Source organism: Apus apus, chromosome 1 (assembly GCF_020740795.1).
Source record: "Apus apus isolate bApuApu2 chromosome 1, bApuApu2.pri.cur, whole genome shotgun sequence".
Classification (NCBI taxonomy): Eukaryota; Metazoa; Chordata; class Aves; order Apodiformes; family Apodidae; genus Apus; species Apus apus.
The window spans coordinates 53,817,392-53,844,861 of NC_067282.1; the positions used below are offsets into that span (position 1 = coordinate 53,817,392).

The following is a 27,470-nucleotide window of genomic DNA, read 5'->3' on the forward strand; positions in this document are numbered from 1 at the left end:
AAGTGGAGTTTTTACACAGCTAAGCACCCATAAAGCTTTATGGGGATGCACCAGCCCTCAGTCCTGGACTTCTGTGTGGGTGCACCTCAGGTTCTTGCTCTCTGGTTCCCCATGTTCACATCCTTTCAAGAGAGGCCATCACCCAGTCATCATATGTGGAAATTGCCCAAGTCTGATGATGTTGGATATACCCCATCTAACATCCTTAGGATCCACATTGTCCACACTGGTAGAGGGAGAGAGAGGCTTGCTAAGCCTACCTGGCAACAAGCAGCTCCCAAGCATTCATAAACAGCTTTAAGAAATCTTGTCCTTTAAAAACACAGGATAAATATTGTCAATATGTGGACCAATGCATTGCTAGACCTTACGTGAAACTTCTGGGAAAACTGGCAAAGAAATTAAGATTCCTCAACAGAGCATAATTAAATCACAGCTTAGTTCATAATGCTGGCCATCAAAGTTTGCTTCATTTTGGTGTTGCTAGACCATGTGCTGCTTGTAAAGACAATTAGCAGAGCAGAGAGAAAAGCAGCAGATGCTGGAGATGCACAGTTAGATGACTCATTATGTCATGAAGAATCTCTCTTTCAGAAAAGTGAGAAGGTTGGTATAAAAAAAGAAAGGATTGAATAGACCAAATAATTATTAAAGAAAGAATTTGAAGATTTCAGGAAAGAGAAATGGAAGCATCTGAATCTTGCAGTGCTCTAAAACATGTGTTTGCCTGAAATGCAGAGGAGAAACACCATGACACACGATGGAGGCCTTATTCTCCTTCCTCCTCTCACTCCTGCCCCTTCTTTCCTATAGGATTACATGGTGGGTTTGGTGTGTTCCCTTTCGAACCAGAAGAAAAAGTGTTTTTAAACTTCCTAAGGGGTTCCTTCAAGTGGTTACGGTTCTCTTGGTTTCCTTAAAAACAAATGTAATTTGTCTTTTCTCTTTCCACTCTCATCTGTGATTTTGAAGCTAAAGGAAGTATTATTCTGTATAGCATCACTTCGCTGATGGAGAATTAAGGATGTAAAAAATGCCTGGCTTTCCCTCTGCAGAAACTCAGTTTTGCCCAAAAAGCACGGGGGGTACGGTAATATTTGTGTGCCTCTGCAAAATCTTATTTGAGGGATGCATTCTTAGGATATGCACTAATTTAAGTCACAAGAGATTCAGCGATATCAAGCCTTGTAAACAAACCACTCCAGGGAAGTAACATTAAAACATAATTGTATGTTTTTACCATGTCACAAAAAAAAAAAAAACCTGAATTGTGATTATACTAATTAATTTTTCCTCTGCCATGTGAAATATGCAAATTTATCATGGCAATGAGGACGATAGATTCTGGCCTGCCATTTTAGTGCATCATGTATTTACATTTCCATTTGAAGAATTATTACAAAAATATGTTAACAGGAGGAGATCTATACATAAACATATATTTAAGTATACCCAGTGTATGGGGTAAGACTGGGGTAAGACTAGGTAAGAAAGATAAAGCTAAACATATTTTGTTCCCAAAATCAGGTCTAGAAACCATAGTGCTGGAAAACTGTTTTGAGGGCTATCATACCAGTTTGAAAAGAAAGAAGAAAATGTCATTTTTCCACCTGCTGTTGCAGTCCCCCAAATTCTGTTAATTTGACCATCTTTACTTCATTATTGCTGTATTAACACTGTGTCCAGGGTGAGTGGGTGGCTGAGCTTCCAGCTCCGTGACATTCCTTCTGTTTTGAAGCAGAAATTTCTGTGTCTTGACATATCACTAAAAAAAAAACCCAGAGAGAAAAAAACAAAAAGAAAATAAAAGGAAAGGTGCTGATTTAGCTGGTAGGGGACTATGATAATATTGTTACCAAAGGTACCTATTTAGGTGCATTTCTACTATGTAGTTTTATAAACAAGTCCAAGGGGCTCCTCCTTCACCACTACCCCCTTCCCCGAGTCTTGCGCTCTGCCTGCCTGATCCCATCCGACAGTAGATCTGATACCACACTAATCCCCGCAAGTTTGGGACTAATGAACTAACTAACTGCTGGGCTGCTGCCACGGAGCTTGGTCCCAAACTATACTGTACTTCACACTCGATTTATTCTCCAGATGGCGAGACTGCGCAGCCCCGCCGCGAGGGACCACCTCTTCCACTGGAGTGTAAAAGTGGACGGATGTTGTTTTCTTTGCAGATTTGGTAATTCAGAGCTAGGAGCTCGTGAGGATGGTTGCTTATTAGGTTTAATGGGTGCCAGTCGAGCCGGCAGCATGCGTATTCCCATCTTTAATTTCAGTGTCTGTGTGTCTGGGTGCCGGTGGAGTTGTCGGCGATGCTGCGTCACTGAAACCTTTATCTCCTCCAGTTGGTGTAGCTGCACGTGGTAATGAACGTCTTCCTGTGTCCTCCTTCGAATCAAACAGAAGGGGTGCAAAAGCAGCCACCCTGACCAATGTGTTGTTTATTTTTTTTCCAGCAGGTTTTCCAGCACGAGCTAGAGATTTAACATATTTTAAGAAGATAATGTTTCCCACAAAGCTCTCTGTTGCCTTTCTCTCTTGTTCAGTTTGATAAAGAACCCAACTCATGTGGGTCTCAATGAGGATACCACCATCTCAAGCTACCTGAGGATGGAATCATTTACTTAATGACCAGGTTTATTTCTTTATCAGCCACTCAGTCATAACAGAGTATTATCCAGTGTTGTAGTTCTTGTGCGAAGAACATAATTTATTTCACCATTCCTTAAAAATTCTAGTTTGATCATTCTTAGCTGGGATTTTACATACAGTTTGGAAAACGTGTTTATTCTTGTTTCTACTGCTATAAAGACATTATTCAATTAAGGACTATGTGTTTTTCCTCTACTATTACAATGTTGAAGCAGTTTACATAGCTTAAAATTTTAGCTTCTTCCCGCTATAGGAAGAGCGTTTATATTTCACTGCATAGCAAGGCAGAAAGAGTTTTCCCTTTCCTCCATGTTTTTAGTACATTTAGTCAGAGGTTTTAGTACATTTTTTTATTTACCCATGAAATGTTTTATTGGAAGCCTGGGTGGGGACCTGGTATATCCCAATAACATCAGTGGGATTTTCTCCATTGCAGGAAGGGTAGGCACTGAGTCAGCACTCTCATAAGCTCTGACTTTGCCAAGCAGGTCCTCTCAGTTTGTTACACAATTGAAAACGTAAACTGAATCCTGATGTGGAAACTATAGTGACTAGAAGTATTTTGTCATGGAAGGGAAACGTTTCCATTCCTGGGGTATCTAGGCAGACAGATCTAAACCGTAGTGGTTCTAAGAAAATGCATCAATTCTCAACCCAACAGATGGCATGGGTGTGTTAACTAACATAGCAACATATTTTCTATTAAAATATGGGAAAAAACAACAACCCCCTCCCCATGTTTGTTGGTTGGTATAAATTCAGTGAAGTTGTTGGTTATTTTTGGGATGCGTACCAGAGGGCTGCACATTTAGTTTATGTAAATTGATAACAGCAACAGCCTGTTAATAAGTGTTTTGTATGGAAATATACCTAGAAAGACATGATCTGTCTTTTTTGGGAAGGGAGTTTGCAGCCTGAGGAGAAAAATAGCTAATGAGACGGTCTACTGCTCATTATTATAATGTGAAAAAAATCATAATAAATTAGGCTGTAAGTTTGCTAGAGATGTGCCTTCAGTTGGAATTGGATGCTGCCTTAGTGGATAATTTGGGGAGATCTTTCTTTAGCAAATTGGATCAGTGTGTGCTGAAATGGTGATAATCTGACTTTAATTAAAAGCATGAATTGGTTTGGATCACGTTTTTAAACTACCCTTCTGCATCATATCCAGAAACTTTCAGCCCAGCCCGAGAAACCCATTACCCCTGGTCAGCAAAGGAAAACATAGGGGATTTATATTACCCACTATTGGCCTCATATGGTTCAGTTTACCTAATTCGGAAGAACCATTTCAGATGGCCACACACTGGAGCTGTCTTCCAGCTGGATGTGTTTGTAGTAAACTGCGTGCATCTTTGTGTGGCTTTCCTAATGGCCCCAGCCAGAGTCCATTCACAGCAGTTTGAACATTTTGGGTTGTATTTTCCAGAGATTACCTCTGAACGTGCCCCTTGATCGCAGCACAGGGATGCGTACATGTGCGCCTTGCTCCCCTCTGGCCGATTAACAGGCATATGCTCCCAGCCTTCGGAGGAGCACGGCTAGTAGCCCCAAGCTGGAGGCTGTTTGCTTCAGATTTCATTAACTTTCTGCTTCATTATTCCTTCCTTTTAACCAGTTAGAGCCATCACTTGCTTTTCTCTAAACTTACTCTAATTATCAGAGGTCCCAGCCCTGTAAATCAGTACACTGCAGAGCTGTCTTACACCGGCCTGGGAGACCCTGTTCTGATCGGACCTGACAACTGTAAGCTACTGTTCCCTCACACTGCTTAACTCAGACCACATTGGGAAACCACCTCTGCCCCTCTTGCCGGCAGAGATTTGCATCCGTCTGGTTTAAATCTACTGTCATGTGCTGCCTCACTGACTGGTATTAGCCTCCATACTAACCTGGATTATTTATTTTTTTTAGGTATTGTTTTCCCCTTGAGTTTGCCTGTTCTCTTGAGAAGCATCTCTATTCAGTGGCTGCATATTGTTAAAGTCGTTCCTGAACCTCCATGAGTCAGGAGCTTTAAAGTTTTATTAGCCCCATAAAAACTCTTCACAAATGAAATTACCTTTGATAAGTGTGCATTTTGACAATGCAAATTTGTTAGGGGCTGTTGAAGAGTGGAAGGAATTTGGGATTGAAACTGCAGTTGGCAGGAAGCAGGGAGCCCAGTGCCCTCCTTTCCCCCCTCCTTCTTCTCCAGAAGAAGTGTGCATTTCAGAAAAGAGTGCAAGTATTCTTTATGCAAATCAACTATTAAACAGATTTCTAAATTTACATTCACAAAAATAGCAAATGGCCATGGGAAGTGTGTGTCTCTGGAGATTTTCTTTTGTGCCAGCAGGAGAATAGCTTTATATTTGGTTCAAGAAAAATCTCAAAGTTATTTTGGTGTTGTTTTCACATGTGAGTTGTCAACTCTACCACAGTCTTTCATGTGCCTTGGATAAATGGAGAAAAGGAAGGTTTATACAGCAAAACCATAGAAGTAGATGTACATCTGTGCTTAGTGACATCCAGGCAGTATTGAGATGCATTACAATTTTTTTTTTTTTAATGCAAATTTAATAGCATGACATTGTGGTCAGTCTAAAGATTTGTGTTTGTTAGACATGTTCAGCACAAGTGGACACAAAAGTCTTGTCTTCTAAAAGTGCTGGTGTAGAAATACTCAGACATAAAACTCAAGTGTTTTATTTACCAGCTGTAAAGAAACAAGGAAGGTAAAATTGTGAGGTGCTGGTGATGATTGCTTCAATAGAAGTCCAAGAGTGACAGACATTTTGGGGACACCTAAGTATACTGGCTGTCTAGCTTTTTCCCCATGTTGTTTCAAGTTTTCTGCTCAGTGCACTTTCCTCTCAATAGAAAATATGCTTTATTTTTCTCTTTTTGTGCCTCTAAACTCATATATAGAGAGAAGCAAGAGAGACTGTTGTGAAAACCCTTGAAGAGTTTAACTTTGGCCATGCTGAAAAATGTGTTAGGATAAACTCGGTGTCCAGTGGCCTCGCAGAAGAAGATCTAGAGGTGCTTTTTCAGTCCAAGACCCTTCCTTCAAGCATGATGCTGCCGAAGGTTGAAAATGTTGAAGAAATAAGATGGGTGAGTACCAACAACACAGTAGCCTTTGACTGAAGCTGTTGGGTCAGGTTCACACAGGCGTATAGATTAATGACTCTGAGTTACGAGGAAGGCTGCAAATACCATGTCATGCTGTTCCTTGGCTAAGGTAATTGGGGAATGCACCCATTTATATGTGTGTAGGATGTGCTGTATAAAAAGCATACATGGAACATGTTGCATTTATAAAGAAAACCAAGTTTATTTCTCCCACAGTCCATGAAGAGCCAATACTGATGTCAGAGTATATTAGCAAAAACAGAAGCATAAATATCTGACTCTTCTCTAACTACCCTAACAAGCAAAAATGACTGTCCCTTTCTGTGAGCCTTAGTTACATGCATTGTACGTGGGAGATGGGGAAACCATGCTAGCGACATATGAAAAAATGGGTTGGGTGTAAGGTCACTCCTTGGGGCAACTAGGGGAACAAACAGGAAGCTTTTAACTAGTGTTTTTAATTAGCACAGATATTATTTCCTGAACAGTTCTCTATTTCTTCCTTTTTAATTGCTGACAGGTGTGTTTGTGTTTCACGACTGACTTTTCAGCCAATAAAAACCTGAAATGTAAATGGTTGGCATGTCAAATTACTTAAGAAAACTTTGAAATAGGCCTAATTATGCTTTTGTTCTTGACAATTGTTTTAATTGTCAAGAAAGGGGGATGTTTGTTTAGATATACCATTACTGCTGTAGCATGCCAGTAAAGGAATAACACTTGATTATTCACTTTTATATTTTTTGCAAACCGCTCGCTGAGCCGCTAGCACACGTGCAAGCTGTGATGAAAGGCAGGCAGGAGTATTAGGATCTATTTTAATCTCAGCATCTAACCTTGATCAAACCATTGAGCTCGGGCATGAGGGTACAACCAAGCAAATCTGCTGGGTACGTGACGAGCCCCATCCATTCCATGGCACTGCCCCTTCAGCCTCTGCCACTTGCCATGGAAAGTGCACTGTCCCCTTCCATCAACGTTTAATTAAATTAACCGGAGTGCACCGCTCAGGGTTTACAGCCATGTAAGTGTTAGACATAACTTGTCAGGAGTGAATATTCATGCTTCCAAAGTGGCAGGGCCCTTGCTGCCACCAAGTAGGTTTTGCGGGGAGGTGGGATGCGAGGCCTCTTTGTCCCCTCATCCTCTTCCACCTTTCCCCTCTTGCTAACTTTGATTTCCATCATGGAAAACAAGCCAGCCCAAACAACTTCTGCCCCATGGTCTGTGTTTTCCTCCCCTCTCACTTTGACCAGCCTTCACGCACAAAGAGCATGCTCTGCTTAACACCACTGCCTTCTTTCCCCAAACCTCCCCAAATTAACTCTGGCATGATTTTTTCAGCCTCCCAGAAGCTGTTTATTTCCCCCCCCCCCCCCCCATATAACCCAATCCCCCCTTCATTTTTATTTATGTGCAGCAGAAAACCTGGAGGCTGATGCACAACTAAAAGATGGGCTTACTTGTTTTCTTTTGTGTGAGAATCTCTTGCTTTCCTTTTGTCCCTAGTGTGGGTACTTGTTTGACTGGCATGGCTTATTGGACTATAACAAGCGTAACTCTCCCTCCTTTGTGGCGGGACAATTCTCCCACAAATCCCGACCAGTGTGCATTCTTCCCGACACACTATTGGGTGTGCACTGGAATTGAAAGAATTGCTGAGGCCTTGCTATTTCATCCCCTCCCCAAGCTTTGTGGGTTTTTTTTTTCTCCCCTCCGCCTTCTTTTTTTTTTCCTTCCCCTTTCTCCCTGAAATGAACACTTTACCGGGCCGGAAACATTTAATCGTCTCCTTTTGGAAAAAAAAAAAAAGAAAAATTAATTGAAACTTTTGCACTCATTACCTTTTGTATTGCTGCTTATTGCAAATTTCTTTAAAGGGGAAGGGACACAATATTTAATTAAACATGTGCTGCTTTTTTTTTTTTTTTTAATGTTTACCTTCAAAACAAAAGATAGCGAAAATCCCAAGAGTGTGACTTTTAAAATATTTTAAAATAAAAGAAGAGGTCTGCTGCATTAACATGCACTTAAAATACAAACATAGTAGTGCTTTTTACTTTTTTTTTTTTTAATTTAATAAAAATCAGATAGGAGTCTTAAGAATATGTGCTGATGCCATTATATTACCTCATTTTCTGCATCTGTCTGGATGAAGTTTATTGTTTTCTGTCACTATAGTACCTGCCATACTGTACACTTGCACATGTGAATTGCATTGATTATTACTTTTTTTTCCTCCTTGCACATTTTTGGGTGGAATTCTCTTCTCCAGAGAAAAGTTGCTGAGAGGGCCACGGTGATGATGCAAAGCAGGGATGGGAAGGGGCAGAATCCTTCATCGAAGAAAGCTGTGATTTATTTTGGCCTAATTGTAAAGTTTCTGCAAATTGCTGGAAAGCTTTTTTGCAAGATCTGGGTGATTAGATTTTCCTTCTTTTGGGGGAGGGGCGGTGGGGGGAAGCTAAAAGGGGAAATAACACCTCTAATCCAGCTTCTGGTAAATAGGCTGCCAGCTTTTAAAATGAGTTTCCTTTCTATTAGTCAGAATATTATGCTAAGCCTTAAGCATTAGTTTTTTATGTTGCCATAGCAGCCTTATTCCTGCAGGGTTGTGACCTGCGATGATTACAGTACAAAGCTTATAGGGTCTTGAAACCCCCTTTGAAGATGAAAAGTCTTTGATGGTTTATATTTATGCAAATCTCTTAGATATGATTTACCCAACTGAGACTGAATGGAGAGATGATTAAAATTCCCTTTCCTTTGATATCCATTAATAGTCAAATATTCCTTAAATTTAAAATATATGCATATGTTATTTTTGTCTTTATTTACTGACATATTTTCACTGTACCTGAAATATGTTTATGTCCACGCAAATTACTCTGGACAGACATAACAGATTTACAATATAGGGCTGATGGTTCACACACACACACACACACTTTTTTTTTTCCCCCCTTTTGAAAGGGGAAAAATCTGTGCAAGAGCTTTTGTATGTTTCCAGATGATAGATTTTGGAATTTGGGCTACCCCACTGGCAGCTCAGAGCTAGCTGTGAACTGGTCTCATGGAAAAAATTGGCAAGCTTTGGTCTTCAAAGAATTAAACTTCCTTTTTAAGGCCTTCCTAGGTAAGCTAAAAAATTATGAAGAAAAGCCTATTGAACAAAAGGGTAATGGTGCTGTAATGAATAATACGGATGCCACTTAGAAAGCCGGGGAGCACTTCCAGTGATGGCAGTGCTGGACCTGAAACAAAACCGGACCTCAGGTACAGCAGCACTTCATTGTTTTCCCGGGCCCGCGGATTTACATTCCACTAAGCCAGGGTGAGAGGTGCTGAGCCTGGATATTTGGGGTTTTTTTGCAAACCAGCCTCTAAACTTAGAAATGTATGGGAATGCTGCAGTTTGGAACCGCAGGCCTAGTTAAAATCTTCTTTATTTTTTTTTATTACTTAAAAGGTTTTGGGGTGGGGAGGGGCTTTGTTACAGCCAGGTGAAAATGTAACGTGATGTATATCCATGTAGACTGTTTTGGTGCTTTTTTTTTTCCTCTCTGATAGCTCATACTGTCTAGTTTTAGTTTTCAGACAAATTCTTACATCACCTAAAAGGTCGAACACTTGTAGAACCAATGAATTTTATCCCCTTTGTGGAAACTGCAGTGGGCTTGCTCAATTTTAAGGTAAGCAGGTCTTGACGTGTTCATATATTGCCATCTCAGCAAACTAGGATAAGCAGAATACTCCCCAGTCCCCTCCTAATTTAATCAAGGGAGAGAGGTTTAAAAATACTAAACATATTGTTCGGTCCCCTAAAACATTTGTACATGGAACTCTCATGTTTGTATTGTAAAGACTTCCGTAAATTCAAATTATTTCAGTAACAGAACAATTCCAAGTAGTTCATGCTAAATAACAAAACCTCTCTGCATTACTGTTACCATTTTTAACACACTTGGAGTAGCAATCAGCTTCTCCAAATATTTGGAATACTCACGGTGTTGCAATACTCTGGGCTCTTTAGTAGCTACTGAATTCAACTTTTGCAAAACATTTAAGTAGAAAAAAGAATTATCATCATGATACTATTGCTAACTGGTATCTTTGCAATGTTTTCTATAGATAATATTACAACCAAAATTCATTTATCTTTTTGTGTGTGTGTATGGTGGGGTGTTTAATGCTAAGCTTTCAGAAGTATACTTAACTTTAAAAATATGAAATATCTGAAGAACATGCCCCTTTTTTAGGGTAATTTTAGACAAATTCTTATTTTTAAAGTGCATTTTAATATAAATTACACCCCAACTGTTACTATCAAGCCCAGGTTTTTCCAAAAGGCAAAGCAGCGTGGTAATGAAATGGAAGATCTTGTGCATGCACCAGGAATTCAGCATTCCCCTCCCAGGCTCTAAGGGAAAAGTTTTGGACCAGCTGAGGGCACAGACATCAGAAGCACCTCCAGAAGTACCGGCGGGCCTCACAGGCAGCTCGCTCGTTTGATACAGCCATTTATCTTACAACACATGCTAACATATCTTGGAACATAATAAAGCAGTAATCAAATAGTAACCAACCCTCCTGTCCAGTGTGCATGCACAGAATTAAATAATATTTTAAGCCGGCTGAGGTTTTTTCCTTCATCTACAGTATTTTATAGTGGAATTTTTAGTATTGCAGTTCCTGATGTTGGCAGGAGAGTTGCCTTTTAAAGCACTCTGTTAAAGAATAATTTCTGGTCCCACCAGCTGCCATAGAAGAACACCCATTACTAGAGCTGATCATTACATCTGATTCTCTCCACGTACTTTAGCCTTAAAAAAATATTAATATTATCCAAACATGGATATAAAATTGTAATATTTTGGAACTGCACTTCTTCCTAGAGTCACTACAGCAGCAACATTTTTCTTGCATTTATTTTAATACTTTTCTGCAGCACTTGTTGCATTTTTTGAGTCCTTACCTAGTTTTTAGTTAGCAGAAGATTTAAAATTTTCTATCCTATAAGGAATCCTTATACCCCTTAAGGAATCTTAAACTGTTTTAAACTGTTCATATTATTTATTTAATACAGGATATTCTGATCTTCATTTTCATTTCTTGTGCAGATACATTACACGTCAAACAAATCGAATTTAAAGCTTTTTGTTTGCTTTTAAGCAGTATTTGACAAATGTTTAGTTTAATGTTGTTACATACACATCTGAAGTATGGATCTCAATGATACCCAGGGCATTATCTCAACCAGAGGTAAGGAATCTGCTATGGTCTCCTGTATTTACACAGACTAAGCATATAGGTGCTTAGGGAAAGAAAATGTTTTCTCTTTTGCTGAGTCATTTTAAAGCACTGTGCATAGTCCAGCACCTACAATGGCTTGGCTTAATAGGAGCAGTTTTAACTGAAGGATTTTGCTAACATCAAGTTGCTGTAATATCCTCTGCAGGCTCTCTGCATCCTGCGATTCCGTAGAAATTAACACTCTGTTCTCATTTGAAGGCTGTCTGTGAAGAAGCAGTGAGAACAGGATCCCAGGTTGGCTTTCATTTGGATGCAGTCGTCTTTGGAGGAGAGGATTTCCGTGCCAGCATAGGTTGTTACCTGTCTGTTCACTACACGTTAACGTATGGCATTTGCATTGGAGAAGCCTGACCTGGTTTCTGGCTATGGCTTTTCCAAACCTCAGTCATTACAGTAATGACAGCACTTGATCCTGCGCTTTACATTTTCACTTTTCTCCTTAAATTTTTTCAATGCCAAATGCATCACTGGGATATCAAAATGTGGTCCCTGTGTGTTACAGGGCACTGACACTTTTCTTGTGCTGCTTGCCATGCAGTACCAAAATTAGTAAAAAAAAACAACAAAGCCAACCAAAGCCTGTTGAGTCACTGAAATTATTTTAAAATATTACATCTATAAGAAACATGCACATGCTATTAAGAGCTACATTTAAGATCCTAAAATTCTGGTGTCTGTTTCATCATGGTTTTACAGATAATTATCAGTCAGACTTTTGACATCATGCACAAACACTCTCTTGTTACATTTTGCTTTCATAAATTTACTTAAAATATGTCCCATGTCAATACAGCCAGGTATCCATATGGAAGCACTATTAGTCTTCCTTAAAAATAAGAAGTATTTAAACATTTATTTAATGAAGGACCACTTCTTAGCTTCTTATTAATTCAATTCAGCTTAAAAATAATAGTCAGAGTTAACAACACTTAAATTAAAAATAAGTATGTTAATGTAAAAATTACCACTGTTTTACTAAAATTTTCATTACACATTAGAAATTTGTGTCTAAATAGTGACCCTTAGAAAAGGGAACAGTTTGGGGTTTTTTCACACCAGTCTTCACACGAGCTCGTTGCTTAACTGGTGCTCTGTGAGCACATGAAGTCTTGTGAATACTTTTGTTTCTTCTCAGAAGTCATCCACCATAATTTTCCATCCAAATACTACAGCTTAAATATTCAGCCTAGGACATCAGTTGAGACAAGAATCACAACTAAGCAAAGTGCAATTCTATTCTCAGTGTGAATTTTTTAACCATTTAGTTGTACCCACTGTATCAATTTGTATAAAGCTTTGCTTGCATCTCACTGAGCATACGGTAAATAATAGAATCAAATAATTACTTCATGTTAGTCCCAAATCCACGGTCCTTACCAGCCAAAACCTCCACTGACTCCAGGCTTAGAACTTCTGATTTGAACTGACCCAAAATCTGAATTCTATGGGCTAGTGCTGAAAGAGGTATTTGTTTATTTTTTACTAAAACAGCTTTTTTTTTTTTTTCCTTGTAAGATTATAATTTTGTCAGTATAGCCTTGCACCCCCTCGTTTGTTTTCTAAATTGGTTAAATGACATATCGAACTTTCATTAATTACACAGAAAATATTTAAAATAGAAACTTTAAAACAATCCTGTCAGCTTTTTTTTTGGTTGTTTTCATTATTTTCACAGGTGCCACGAGCAGTAAGGAAACTCACGATATTCTATATGCCAGGCAAAAAATAATAGTGACAGCAAAGGCATTTGGCCTTCAAGCAATAGACCTTGTTTACATCGATTTCCGAGATGAAGATGGGCTCCGCAGGCAATCAAGAGAAGGTGCCTCCATGGGATTCACTGGTATGGCTCTCTGACAAAATCTCAAAGTAGTGCATATCTCCTTCAATTTAAAAATATTGCTACCTTTATTGTCACTTCGGCAAATAAGTTGTTTTTTATTCCAGGTCATTTCTTGAAAATCTCAGTGATACTAAGCTCTCCTATGTTTATTAGCACCTTAAAAACTGTGGCTGGAAATTTCACCTGAAAAGTCACAGGCTGCTTTGTAAAACCCCATCCCATGAAGTGTGTGACTGGTTTTGAAGAGAAATTGGGGTGGAGGCTGTGCCGTGATTCCTCCCATGGCAGAGCCCGGGAAAGGTGATACTGTACTCTGCAATGGCCACTCCACAACTGCATCTTAAAATGTTTGGATCCCTTTCTCCTAGATTTTTTTAAACAGCAATTGTTGAAAAATACTTCTTAGGTGAAGGAGTAGAGAAGCAAATCTCACGTGCTAATTGCTAAGGGAAAGTTATTTTCTTGTTGTTTTCTTTGATTTGTTTTTCATCTCCTGGCTCCCCTCCCAGTAAGTGCTGGTGACACCTACGGGCATTGACAGACAGCAAGAGCAGCAGGATCCTTGCCCCAGAGTCCTGTAAGGCAGCCTGTTACCCTGTGATTGGTGTACTAGATTGCTTGGACATCCTGGAGGGACAGTGCAGCCACCAAAGATTGGGGTTTTGCAATAGAAACCAGCCCACTGACACAGGCATTAGAGAATTCTAGCATTTTGCATTCTTTGTCTCTGACCATCACTCAGGATATGTGTGAGGTAATAGTATTTTTCTTAGGTATTTGTTACCAAAGGCACGGGTCCTGACACCATCTAGCAAGCTGTATTTTTACAGTTAACTGTATATGGTATCTGAAAGCACCCAGAAAAACAATCTAATAAAACAAATGTTCTTTTAAGTGATCCCAACATGCCAGTGAAAAAATAGCCATCGATGCTCTTCAGCACAAACTCTGCCTTACTGTCTCCTGAGCTTCAACATTTGCAAAACCAGATCTTGTTTTGGAGGCAGAACTGTTAGCTCCTCACAGCTACATTATCCATATCCATGTGGAATTCCACCCTTCATTCGTTCTGCAATTGAAGTTGGGAAAACAGCAGAGCCCCTGAATGGTGGCACCCGCTGATGCCTACCTAATCTCCACCAATATTTCCTAGCATAAGGAATGGCTTGGTTTTTAAAAAAACTTAAGCATTTTAACCTCCTGTTGACAGAAGATGGAGTTGCAGATGCTTGGCACCCTTGAGAGCCCTCTTTTTGAATGCTTAATATGTATTTAAATAGTTGACTTAGGCTCCCAGTTTAGGAAATCTAGAAATGCTCAGCATAAATAATGTTGATGGTGATTTGGACTCCTCTGACTTTACGGTGGAAGTTGTTTGACATCAGGATAGGGTCCAGATAGCAGACAAGTAAAAGGTCATGTGTGGCAATTTAGGGCATAAAGTTAATATCTAACTCAGCCATAGAAGAGTCTTGCTTTTCCATAGAAGGAGTAAAGATCTATAAAAGGTACAGACTTCATTAAGGTCAACTCACAGCTCCTGTTCTTTGCCTCCTGCCTTTCTGCAATGATCATCAACACATTTCCAAAATCTAGCAAAAGCCTCCAGTCTAACCATGCCTTGAGAAGGGGCAAGGCAATACTGACTTTTCTTGTTTGATGGCAGTAAATAAGTAAATAAATGATTTGAAAAAGCTCTCTAAGTCAAAACAAAACAGTTTTTTTTTATATTTTTTGTAAAAAAGAAAAATTATTTCAGGTTGATTCAAAATGTTTTACTTTTTCTTTAGCTTCTTTTCCTTTCTGTTTCTTTAAGGTTTTAAATAATCTTAATTGCTTGCTTTGATTAAAATAAAATGTCATTTCATAACTAAAAGCAAAACCATTTTGTTCCAAAACTATAGAAAGGAAATATTTTAACATTTCCAATTTAATGTTAATCACAGAAAATTACAAACGGGTCTTAGCTTAATCCATGTTCTTGTCTAAAGCAGATGTCTGTAGATCATATTTGCCACTGACAGTCCTCCAATAACATGAGAGTAAAATACTGAAATATCACCTTATTATTAAGTTCAAAACACACAGTTCTTATTACTTCTAAATATTTAAGATCACATCCTGCTACTTTTTCACAAAGAATCAAAATCATTGAAATCAAGAGGACTAAAATGAGCTGAGGCTTCCTGCTTGCTCTCTTAGCTGGCAAAGCACACACAGATTTGCATACAGGGGAACAAATTCACCACCCTCAAAACTAAAGCAAACCCAAAATATCCAGGAAAGTTATATGTCCTCAGATTTTCCCATATTCAGATTGAGACCAGTAGAATTGGCCTTAATGTAATCAAATATGTACAGTCAAGCTTAAATAACTGAAATAATATAATCACAGAATATATAAAATATAGAATTTACCAGCTGTTTAGTTACTATTGTAACCCTCCCTTCTTATTGTAGCCAAGTTTTCCAGTTATCTTATAAGCAACCTGTTTGTCCTTCAGTGAGTATGATTACAGAAAATCAAAAATGTTCAAATGTGATTTAGCCAAGTTAATAGATTTTTATGTATATGTTCAATATGTGTGGGTGCATAAATATATAAAATATATTTCATATATTATATTATTATTTTATGGATATCTAAATATGTATACACACACACACATACACACCTGGCAAGATGTTTTACAATATCAGAACCTGTGGACTTAAAGTCAGTGTGTTGCTTATATAAATGGTCATCAGTTTTAGGAATGTTTATATAAAAAATTAGGTAAACCTTGCCATAAGCTTTAGCAGTTGACTTTGCCTTTCTATAAAGTCCTGTGCTACGTGCTGAGAACCAGATATAAATATATATGAAACACTAGAGGTTTCCTCTCTTTTTGCAGTCTTTTGTAGAAGACTAAAATGACACCTTCGTACAGTTACCTAAAAGACTTGACAAGTATTGATTTAAAGCACGATATATCAAGTGGTACTGTAAAAAGGATTTAGTGGCCATGAATTTTGATGTCTTCCAATTTTGCACTCTCTCAGTAACTTGTCAATAAAAAAGTTCCATTTGAAATATTTGCTTCATTCCTGCATGGCATTATGTCTGTTACACTGTTATTTAGATACAATAATCAGTGACAAAAATCAGCTGAGTGCTGGACATCAAAAGTTAGCTTATATTATCTGGAAATTATTCAGTGGTGTTTTAATATTAAAAAATACAGCTTACCACCACAAATATGTTTATTACAAGCAAATCTTTTTTAAATAAATGTTTTACACTTTAAACAATAATATATAAATATTTTTTTTTCTTACATTTGTAGACGGACTTTAAGTGACATTTAAAATACATTCTAGATTTTTCCCAGAAATTTAAGCTGCATAGGATTTTGCAGGATTTATTTGTACACCTTTCAGTTTTCAAATTAGTAGTTGAGCCAGGGAGAATCTGTTGTATTATAAATAAGGAACATCATAAGCTTATTAATGGTGACATTTTATTAAATTGACTAAAAAAACCCCTTTGATTAGACCTCATGCCAAACAAATTATTTAAGGAAATTTGTCTCCACACAATTTATTTTTAAAAGTACAGTCCTTACTGAGTTTTAAACTTCTTATTATTTTTAAGCTATTTTTTAAATAGTTACCATCTTGAAATTTCAAAGGGAATATCTCAATGCCCTTAAGATCACAAACTAAAGATTGTTTAATGGGAAATAAATTAAAATTCAGCTACTCAGAGCTTCTTAGCAAAGAAACAAAGCAACACGAAACCATTACTGTTTCTTTGCTCGTTACATTAAGTTGAGGGTGCTGCTGCATCCCCAGATTTTGCCTCTAACGTACGGCTGGCTTCATGTCAGTAAGAGCAGGGGAGCAGACCCTGGTGTGCTCAGGAAGCCTCCTGAGGTCCTGATGCTTCCAATTTTTCCTTGCCTGCAACAATCTGGCTCCCGCGAGAGGCTGCGGCGCGCGGTGTGGCTGTGGGACCCTCCGTCTGCAGGGAATGCTCACTTGATGGCAGGTTTGCAGGATCAGGCACATCCCTCCAACTAGTTCTGTTATCTGGCACGAAGGAGAGTCATTTATTCAGCGGGAAGCTGGGAATGAGGGTCGCCTCTCTTTCTTAAAATACTTTGTAATCACACCAGTCTGTGGGATCCCTTAGAAATCAGCTAATAACGTCAAAAGTTCCACTTTCAAAACTGTCAAACAAATGAGATATGTATTTGTTTTAAGGTAGCTAAATGCAATAACAGATTGAAGCAGATTGTGTGGCTGTATATTCAAGTTTGAAAATCTCTAGTAAAAAAGGCAACAGCTATTTTCATTTTCTTAATGTAAGTTTATACAAGAAAGGATTAAAAAAAAGTACTTCATAAAACCCCAGGGCACTGCTGGTACTTGTTTAATATACCAGTGACTGAACAGATATTGCAACCTACCTGCAACTGCAAACTATTCCAAGAACAATGGTTTCAACAACATTAAGGATTTTTATGATGCCAAGTCAATACCAAGAATTTAGGGCATGATCCTTACATGACATGTCCTACAAATCTCTTGCTACCTTTTTCAGATCCCATTTTCTGAATATTTTTAAGATAACTTACATATATGGAGCTGTTATTGGTATAGTTAAAGTCAGCAGTGATTATACTTGAATGTTATTGACTAGCCTGGACAAACAATTGCACCTGAAACAACCGAGGGAAGATATATGGATTGAAATAGGGAGGGAGGAGAAAGAATCGTGGGTTCTTTCATACAATATGGAATGCAAACATAGCTCAAGATATTTTTATTCTTAAAAAAATGTGGCAAAAGGCTACCTGCTTGTTGTCCAGTTTAAAAAATAAACCAAGTAAAATAATTAGTTAAAGAGCAAGAAACTCTGCAAGGCATATGAGAGCCTCAAGTGGTTGGAACATTTTGCTTGAACATCTGTTTGTCGATGCATGATTCTGGTGTTATTAATCTTCTTTGTAGGTAAGCAGGTGATTCACCCCAACCAAATTGCTGTTGTCCAGGAACAGTTCTCTCCGAGCCCTGAAAAAATAAAGTGGGCACAAGAACTGATTTCTGCTTTTGAAGAACATCAGCGATTAGGCAAGGTAAATATTTTGCTAATATGCCTTAGTGGGAAACAAATTTGAATAATATTTAAGATTTAGAAAGACTGGTGATGGCTCTTTGCGTTTATCTTACGACGTGTGCTGTAACCAAGAGTAGTGCTCGTGAATGCTGTGTCTGGATAGACTATAGAGAGTATATTTATTTTAAATGTGTCACTTCCCAAAATATTTACAAGTAGACTGTTTTGGTTTTTTCCCCATTTCAACTTTAATTCTTTGATTACGCAGCATTTGGAGTACTTGCACCCAGCTACAGCGTCGGTGAATGAAAACAGCTTCTCCATTATGCTGCAGAATCACGGTTCTACTCTCTTAGGAAAATATTTGCAATCAAAAGGCAGGTAGCCTGGCACATGACTCAGATGCTTGTGCAGGTATCATTTATGGAAAGAAATTATCAGATTAGGAAGTCTTGGTTTTCTAAAAAAAATCTATGTCTTGGTAAAACCGCTTCGCTTTTTCAGGTTTGATTCTGCAAACTTCCCCACTAGTGAGTGAATTTACTTTTGAGCAGAGCTGCTTGCAGATTGTGGTCCTTAATCATTAGAAATGGGAATGTTTTATGTGCATTTGTACCAATTGCTGGACCTGAAATTTGGATAGAGGAGAAAGCAAATTAACACTAGAATATGATTGTTCCTAATTTAGTGCATCATTGAGTCTCACGTTTCCTGCTCTGTGGGTTTCTGCTATGTAAATATTGCGGTGGTGATGCACAATCTGTCTCCACTTTGTGCCAGTAATACTTAAATTAGGGGTCGCCTGAAGGAAGATTTTATGCTAGTTGCAGCATTGTCAGTTAATTATCTTAAAGGTTATTTGCTATAATCCAGTTTGCCTCTTTTTGAAAGGAAAAAAAAGTTGCAGCTAAATATGTTTATCTTAGTTGCAGCCAAGCCCAGGCTAGTTAAAAAGCTAAGTCCCAATATCAGAACGGGGAGTGCTGATGAATGGGAATGGCTCTTGTGGGCTTGTATGCCACTCAAGTGGGAGATAAATGTCTTTGGAAGTGATGTTCACATATAAGACTGTGCATAGGGTCTCACTTTCTCTGGTGCCATATAAAGGTTTTCTGTACATTTCTTTGCTTTCTGGTGGGTAGGAATAGATTGGGGTGTGTGCCTTCCCCAGTCCCCTGCATTTCTGCTGCTGCAGATATTGTGCATGAGAAATGCTAAAATGGGCAAAGCAGAAATTATGCTTCCCTCTCAGGGTAAATATGTGATAAGGTATTTGCTTCTGCTCTTCCCTTCTCTTTGCTGGGCTATTGCATCCCCTCTGTGACACCTGGGTGTTTCCAGTATGTCCATGACTACGATAGTTGGGTGCTGTCTTGGACAGTTATTTCAGGGTCACTATTAAGATGCTGTGTGCCTCTAGCTCTTTGTTCTGTTCCCTCAATGGGTACCTGTCTTCATGCAAATGATTCAGAACTAGAAAATGTATGACTGGTTTTGCCCGTTATTCTTATTTACAAAGCTTGTATCTCTTACAAAAGGCATCGTTACAAACATACTGCTGGTGCAAATGTGTGGGAAGGCAGATGCAGAAAGAAAAAAATTACATACTCAGACAAATATTGTTTATGTTTATGTTTTGTGTATAATACTGTCAACATTCAACTGAATATAGGGTCAAAAACTCATCTAAGGAATACCCGTGTCATATCACAACTGATGAGGAGACTGGACTGAATTTATCTCTAGTCTCAGTATCACAAAATCAGGAAGCCAATCACCTTTAATATTGAAGAATTCTGTATTAGGCAGATTTTATTTCTTTTGAAGCTGTTACTCTACTGTCATAATGCTGGTTTCTTGCTTATATCAGCCATTGAGGGGGGGGGAGACTGCTTTTTTTTTTTTAATAAATGTTTTTAGAATAGGTTATAAGCTTCTATAATCAGCTGCAAGAAGAGATTTGCTGAAGGTTTGTGATTTGGGCTGTTTTATTAACCAACCAGGTTGCATGCTTCATATATTTTTGCATGTAGCCATCTATCAGTAAAAAAGGACTGGCAGGTTAATTTATGAACTTCTGGATCTTGTATCACTGCCTCTTACTGGGCTTCATAACAAAATTGGAAAAAATAGTTTTCCACATAGTGCTGCAAATGTGCTGCAAACTTCTCAACTGAGTTTGCAATTTGGTATTATAAATGTGTCAGTAGAAGAGCTGGGATGGTCTGCTACTTCATTTGTTTCTTCCAAAGCAAACATATCTCACTGAGGGAGCCTCTTGCTCTGCGTCCTAGCGACATGCTAAAATGTAAGTAATAACTCTTCCCCTACCACCTCCTGACAAATACTCCAGACAGCGGTTTTAGTAATCCTCCTGTCCTAATGAAACACCTCTTCTGTTTTCCTTTTCCTTTTATTATATTAAAGTGTTCATGTCAGTAAGACTAAAAGTATAGCTGTGGTTAATATGGTTGAGGCTTGCATGCTTTTGCCATGTTATTAATCAAAGTTGAAAGCCTGGAAAAAATAAATGTGAGGGATTTGTGTGGCTGTTCGTGTGGTAGATAAGTTACTGGTCTGCAGTCTCTGGGATCACAGTTCATTATTAATTGAGTTTGAAGTTTGATGCCCTCCATCACCAACATTTGCTATCAAAATACATATTAAGATTTTATAATCTATTCCATCCTGAGAGCTACAATTGCTGTAATAATCTTTCCTTGCAAAAAGGCTGAACGAGGGTACTTCTTCCTGGAGGCTGAAATGTGAGTCCTGAGGTCAGGAAAAATTAGGATCTCGGATGAGCACTGCAGAACTGGAGATGCTGTGGCAGTGTCCAAACAGAAGGAAATTAGAGAGCTAACCAGCTAGCCAAAAGTATCTGCTTTATGGAGATGGTCCTGTTTGAGGGGTTGTTTTTGTTTGGTTTTGAGGTTGTTTCGGTTGTGGGGTTTTTGATTTTTTACATTTCTGATCTGATTCAGAAATAGCAAATCTAGGAAATAAATGTTGACGTCCTATTTTGGACAATTAGAAGACAATTGTTGAAAAGGTACATTTTGCATTTTATACAGCTATCTATTAAGTGCTCTCTTTTGTCTATAACTTTGAGATCTAAAAATGAGAAGTGCTTAAAAAGTATTTTTTCTGCATCATTTAAATATTTTTCCAGTAAAATTGCATTGCAAGGGGATATGATTTTCAAAATTTAAAAACTCATCCTAGAGAAAATAGGCATAGCTGTTGGGAAAGTCTAAATATAAGATAAATGTCCAAGTGTGTTCAGAAAAAGAAGGTTAACAAACATTGCACTGATAGTCTAAAGGATAGATTCTGTTCTGAATTTCTGAGATATTTGTGCTGCATTAAACAGGGAAGTCATCTTACAAATTCAGATTAACTGGGTCCAAGGAGGTAGAGTTAGTGGAAGAAGTTACTAGTTTATTTTGAGAAAATTATCTGACTTCTATCAATGAAGGTACAATAGTCTTTACTATGTAAGTAACTCCTGCATTTACATTACAATACACTGAATACAGGAACATAATCTCTTCTGTATGTAGTTAGTGTTTATATGCCACAAGAAAGTAAGACATTGAAAATGCGTTTTTGAGCCATTGGACTTGTAAATACATCAGGCACAGTATCATTATCATAACTGGATTTTCCCGAATCTACTTGTTCTAAAATAAAAATCAGAGAGAAAAAAAAGCAGAAGAGTAAAGTAGGAGGTTGCTTACACACTTGTCTCATGTACTAATTTATAAATGCTTTCAAAGCACCCACACATGAAACCAGGGAATAGCTAAATGCTGCCATTGAAGTCACCTGTCAGGTAAGGATTATTTAGAGTTCAGGTAAGTAATTCACAAACCCAAGCTGTAATATGGGTTGAATATTTTAGATCCCACAGGGCGAAACAGAAGAAATATCTGTACATGCCACGTATGAATGCACAGAGTGCTTCTAAGAAGACCTTTAGCATATGTTTCTTGCATTATATTCTGTGCCATTGTATATCATGTTCCCAGTAGCTGAGGAATAATATATATGAACTCCAGCAATTGGAGAAACTACACAGTTCCTTTTACGGACCTTTCAAGGATTATGAAAAATCTTAGGAATGCATTTATTTACACAGCATCTACCCAACAAAGGAATGGAAATTTCCAGCAGTGGCTCCTTTATAATGCTCTTTGTTTAGGAAAAGCTACCCCAAGCCACTGTATCTTGGAGACCATGTGCCCTCATGCTTGGGCCAGATCCAGCTCCCACCACCGCCTGGGGAGGTCTCTCCCCACTGCCCTCCCTCTCCCAGCAGTGCTGCAGCCTCCAGGAGGGCTCTCCATGCAACAGCCCCAGCCACGAGTGATCCATCCTGTCCCCATCCAACCCGCAGGTGCTGGGAGAGCAGGACTGTGCCTCTGGGCAGCCTCCTGGAACGGCACAGGGATGGCATGGGGCGTTGTGGGATCCCATCCACCCACAGGGATTATAATTCACTTTATAAAGCATCATATCTCAAGGCTTTACATGGAACTGGGGGTGAAGGAGCAGCCCCGCTTCTGGGCAAGGCCCAGAACAGCTGCCAGCAGAGATTTGAGGTGCCACCAACTAAGCTGGATCCCATCCCAGAGTGACACTGGCAGCATGGGGTACCTCTGTGCACACTGGGCTGCAACACTGTTGGCCCTCATTTCAAGGATGCAGGGCATTCCCCCTCGTTTATGTTAATTAGGCAATGTATATTCCTCATGCTGCAGAGTGGGGGGTTCAGGGATTTGTGATAAATTGCCACCATTGATGAGCTTCAGCCCTAAGAAGTACAGGCACAGGTGCACCTCTATGTGAAGATGGAGAGTGCTGGTGGGATTTAAGCATGGGCCACTTTTGTGTTGTTTATCTTTTTAAAAAGTGGCCAAGAGAAATTTTCATATGAAAAATCAATGAATAAATAGAGTTCAAGAGAGCTCATATGAGTACTTCAAGTTTCTCTATAAAATTGCATTATTTGAAAAAAGATTTTAGAAGTGTGGTTTGTGTCACAGTTGAAGGCTTTTCTCTTAGAAAGATCTGTCTGGGGGCAAATTTTGAACCTTTACAATAGAGCAGAAGGGGCTGTATTAGCTAATTGCTTGTGCTATACTGGTTCCTACACTGGCACAGTCAGTCCTGAGGGAGTTATGCCAGATTTTAGTACATGGGGCTGCAAAAGCTCCTAAGCAGGGCAGAAAGTCATATGAAATATTTTCTTGCCAACTCTCCCTCCCTTCCACTCCCCAGCAGGCATTTGGTGGCTCTTAATCTGTTTTCCTCCAGTCATTAAAGACCTGCGTCCAAAATGTGGGGGGAGAAAGACTCGGATGGCACATTGACATTTCCTGCAGGGAGAAGTATCTCCACAAGCTGGGGGCAGAAGGAGGGATGCTGTGCCCCTCCATAGCCTCTCCACCCGGAGGTAGCTCCTGGAGGGGGAGGCTGCTGTCCCAGGGAAGGTGAGCCCTGCAGAGGGCACAGGATGGCACCCCTCTGGGCTCCTCCTCAGCACAGCACCACCCTTCTGTCCTTGTCGCCTCAAGGAGGTGCATGCAGGGTCTCTGGGAGACAAGGTGAGTGTCCTTGCTCTTGGAAGGGCCATGCCATGCTGTGCCTGCATGCTCCCAAGGCAGGCAATGCTTTTTTGGGGACATGGAGTGAGGAGAGACCCATCGCTGCAGACACCTGCCTGCTGCTGTGCCAAAACCTGCACTGCACCAAGCAACCTGCTGAGGCAACTGCCCACCTCCCAGATCCCTCTTTAAAAAGCATTAACAAGCACTCATCGGCTGAGTTTCAATTTCCAAAGCAGGATCTAACCAGAGATGTAATGTTCTGAGCAGATGGCTCTTTTTAAGGCTTACTGAGGGAATTCAGAAGCCTGTACAGCCAAAATATTGTTTCAGTTAATTTAAGTAGCAGCAGTCTTGCTGCCTCTTCACTCCTCTCTGTGCTAGCTGGCATTTTCAGGGACCTGGAGAAGCTCTCTGCAAAAACCTCCATCAGCTGAATGGCAGTAAAAAATGGCTGTTCAATCTTATTCAGAAAATTAATATGAAATTAGAAAAAAAATATAGCCTACAAAAGTAATGGTGATTCCATTCTTGTTGACAGAATGAGCTTCACTGTTCTTACTTTTCTTGCCTGCATTGGATTTTATAGCTGCCCCCTTCCTCACTATCAAATGGCTTTTGTGTGTCCTCTCGTCATTTACTTCCAGATGAAATTTTCTAGTCTGTATTTAATAAAATTGATTCCATGCCTGTAAACCTCAAGTTAATTCTAAATGACTTAATTAAGGGCATCTGAGGATACTGAACTCTTAATATTAGTTACTTTTCATTTTTCTATATAATAACCGTGATACTCACTAGGGGGAAAAAAATGCCTGGTTGGATAGGATGTTTGTCCAGGAAGCTGCTTTTGTGCTATAAAATAAAGATTTGCTTGGCAGCAGCAAGCGTGCTCTCTAGGATTCTTCCGTTCCCAATACATCATAAGACAGAGGGTGGAAACCAGTGAAGAATATTCCTGATTTCTAGGACTTTCTTCTGTTTCTTTGGTTTTATTCTTTCCTACACTAGAGGAGAATGCAGGAAGGCAACAACCAGAACTAGAAGGAAACAAAAGAAAATATAAAGACAGCAATAAAAACCCTGATGTCTACCTTTCTTTCAGGGACTTTAAACAGGCTGCTTGCTCAGTGAGAGGCAGGGACTTGAGGGAGTTTCTGGAGCTGGACCAAGCAGGATCCCCTGGCCCATCTCAGCCTAAAGGGCTGCCCCCAGTGTTTCAGGCAGCTTGGAGAGCTGGAAGAGGGAAAAATAGCTTGTCTGGTCGCACAGCAAGGCAAGACCCTTATCCATGGGCTGGGAACAATAATGTCAGGTGGAGGAGATGTGAAGGACCTTGTAGGTCCCTGTTCATCTTTCCTGCTCCACTGTGGACTTGAGGGATAACAAAGTCCTTCCTACCTGTTGAGCTTTAGAAAGGGCTTTTTCTGTCAGAGTTCCTGGACTGCTGGCTGAGGAGGCATTTGAGGTAAAAAAATAATCTCTATTTCATGTTGTTGTTTCTCTTTCTTTCTCGACCTTTTGTGTCTTTCCATCTGCTCCTAGAGGTAGAAGCCTATCTCTCACACACAGGCCTGCTTCTGGCATTATAAACTGATTTATCCTCTGAACTAACTAGCTGCTTCTCCTGTGGTGGAAGATTACACTGGTGAAAAGAAACAAAAGGTAGTCATATTTAATGTTTCCTTCTTATCAACAAAATGGCTATAGAAACTTGCTGGTGTTGATCCTTTGCATAATTCCCCCCAAACCCATCCTTTTCTTCAACAGATCACAGAGACCCCACTGAGCATCTCATCTTGCCAAAAAGATATTTTCGACAAACCTTTTCAGGGATCATTTATTTTTGCCAAAGATTTTGTGTATAAGTGTCTGTCCTTCCATAATGTCACTACAGAAAAAGAGGTGAAGGTCAAAGGGCTCATACGTAACCAAGAAAGCTCTGTTTGTACAACTTGCTGCATGTGGAGTCTTCAGGTTGTCATCTGTCACTACCCTAGTTATTTGAGCATTTCCCACCTACTACAAAGATGATAAAATAAGGCCAAGACTTCTGTGTCAACATGATCTGGATGCAGGACAGGACAGAGTGGAGAGGAGGGTGAGACATTCTCTTCCTATAGCCTGAAAAATGTTTTCACTTGACCCAGATATCACTGGACACCTCCTAGCAGCTCACTAACCTTTCGAAGTTCATCACTAAAAGGTAGAATCGTGACCCAGCTCTTTATGATGGCTCTTTGGCTACAACTCGCAGAATCAAAAAATAATTAAAGCTGCATTCAGCACCATCACAGGTGTTAGCTTATTTCCTACTCTTGACTTCCCCAAAAATATGGTTTCAACCTTCTGTTTCAAGGGAAAGTCATTCCTTTCCAGTCAGCATAATCACTCCTCCCCCAGGCACAGACCCAACTCCATTTGCTGCGACCAGGACTCTCTTCTCTTTTGTTCACTACCTGCAAGCAAATCTAAAAGATCTTTTTAAGCCCCAAAGCAAAGATTTCCAAATTTCCTCTGCAGGGGGGTCACTGAAAGAATGCCTGTTTTCGTTTAATCCCAGGGGAATTATCTTCCTGAATGCATAGCTTTTTAGGGGGACCCTTTGCCATGCACCTGCTTCCTTCCCTCCTCAGAAGAGCAAATCTGCCCTTCTTCCAGAACACAACACTCGTATTTCCTTGTAGCACTTTAACATTGTGCAGTATTAGAGACAATGTTCTCAGACCCAAACAGATGGGTTTATTCCATGTATTTTTGTAGTCTCCAGAAAGTCATAACTAGATCTTTGGGATTTAGAAGTGGGTGAACCACAAAGGAAATAATTAATGTTTCTCAGGTAACAGTGGAGCAGAGTTTTCTTGTGTCTGCGGACTTGAGGGTACTTGTCTATATATGTGTTCCATTTCCCCTTGTGGGAGGTACACAAGGTTTGCACCGGCCAGCTGGCATCACCCATTCTGCTCGTTTCCATTTCTCCTGGCATCTGCCCATGAGTGCTGATACAGGTCACAGGGGCTGGAAGGGGACTTACATAATCTTGTATTTGGACAATGCCTGTATTCACACACAACCGCTGGCCTGTGTCACCAGAGTGGTGGGGGAGCTCTCTTTGAGTCACGACATCTCCTCACAACAGAGAGAAGAGTGGCTGGTTCACTGGTCCCCCTATACCTATTTGCCCTAGGACTTAGGTGCCCACTGTCTCAGAAGGCAGCCAAGTAGGGTGAGGAGATAGCCCAGCTTCCACCCACTCCTTGCAGGGATTTGGTCTGCAAAAGAAAGTGTGGCTAGCTAAACCATTAGGAAAAGTAATTGAAGAGAAAGAATTCATCAGCAGGGCAGTGTTTCCAACCCTGTGACAGCATGGTGCTGTCAAAAGACCTCCCCTTGCTCAGGAGCTTGCTTGTCTTCTGAGCAACAGCCACATAACTAGTGGTAGAGATATTTATATTTTTTTGCAATTCCATAAGCATTAGATATATCTTAGACCTATGCTTAATTCAAAATTCAGCAGCAGGTCCTTTCTTGTCGATATTGCAATTTCATGGAACATGACCTTGGCTTTCTCTTCCTTTTCTTCCACTGGCCTGGGTACCCAGAGTCGATGCCATGCCAAAGCCCTACCCACTCACCAGGGTCCCCTAACACCTCCAACCCTGATATCTAAATCACCTGACTTGATCCCCATGGTAAACTGCTTTAGAAAAAGTTGGCTGTCTCTACGTTGTGGCTCAAGGCAGCCCATACATTGACACACACTACAAATGAATAGAGCACTACTGGCTATATTCCTTCATGTGATGCAAGACAATTGAGGGTTCTT

General features: G+C 39.7%; 1 protein-coding gene across 3 annotated transcripts in view; it reads left to right on the top strand.

The window, feature by feature from the left end:
• The window catches only part of CLYBL (citramalyl-CoA lyase), a 169,004-nt gene that overhangs the window by 135,016 nt on the left and 6,518 nt on the right, over positions 1 to 27,470 (top strand). For 2 of the 3 annotated variants that reach the window (XM_051616243.1, XM_051616251.1), the window contains exons 3-7: positions 5,572 to 5,760; positions 9,369 to 9,470; positions 11,290 to 11,383; positions 12,767 to 12,934; positions 17,930 to 18,054. In XM_051616243.1, coding sequence (XP_051472203.1) covers positions 5,572 to 5,760; positions 9,369 to 9,470; positions 11,290 to 11,383; positions 12,767 to 12,934; positions 17,930 to 18,054 — 678 coding nt within the window. The remainder of the gene's footprint in view (positions 1 to 5,571; positions 5,761 to 9,368; positions 9,471 to 11,289; positions 11,384 to 12,766; positions 12,935 to 17,929; positions 18,055 to 27,470) is intronic. The other variant, XM_051616262.1, reaches the window with a different exon arrangement.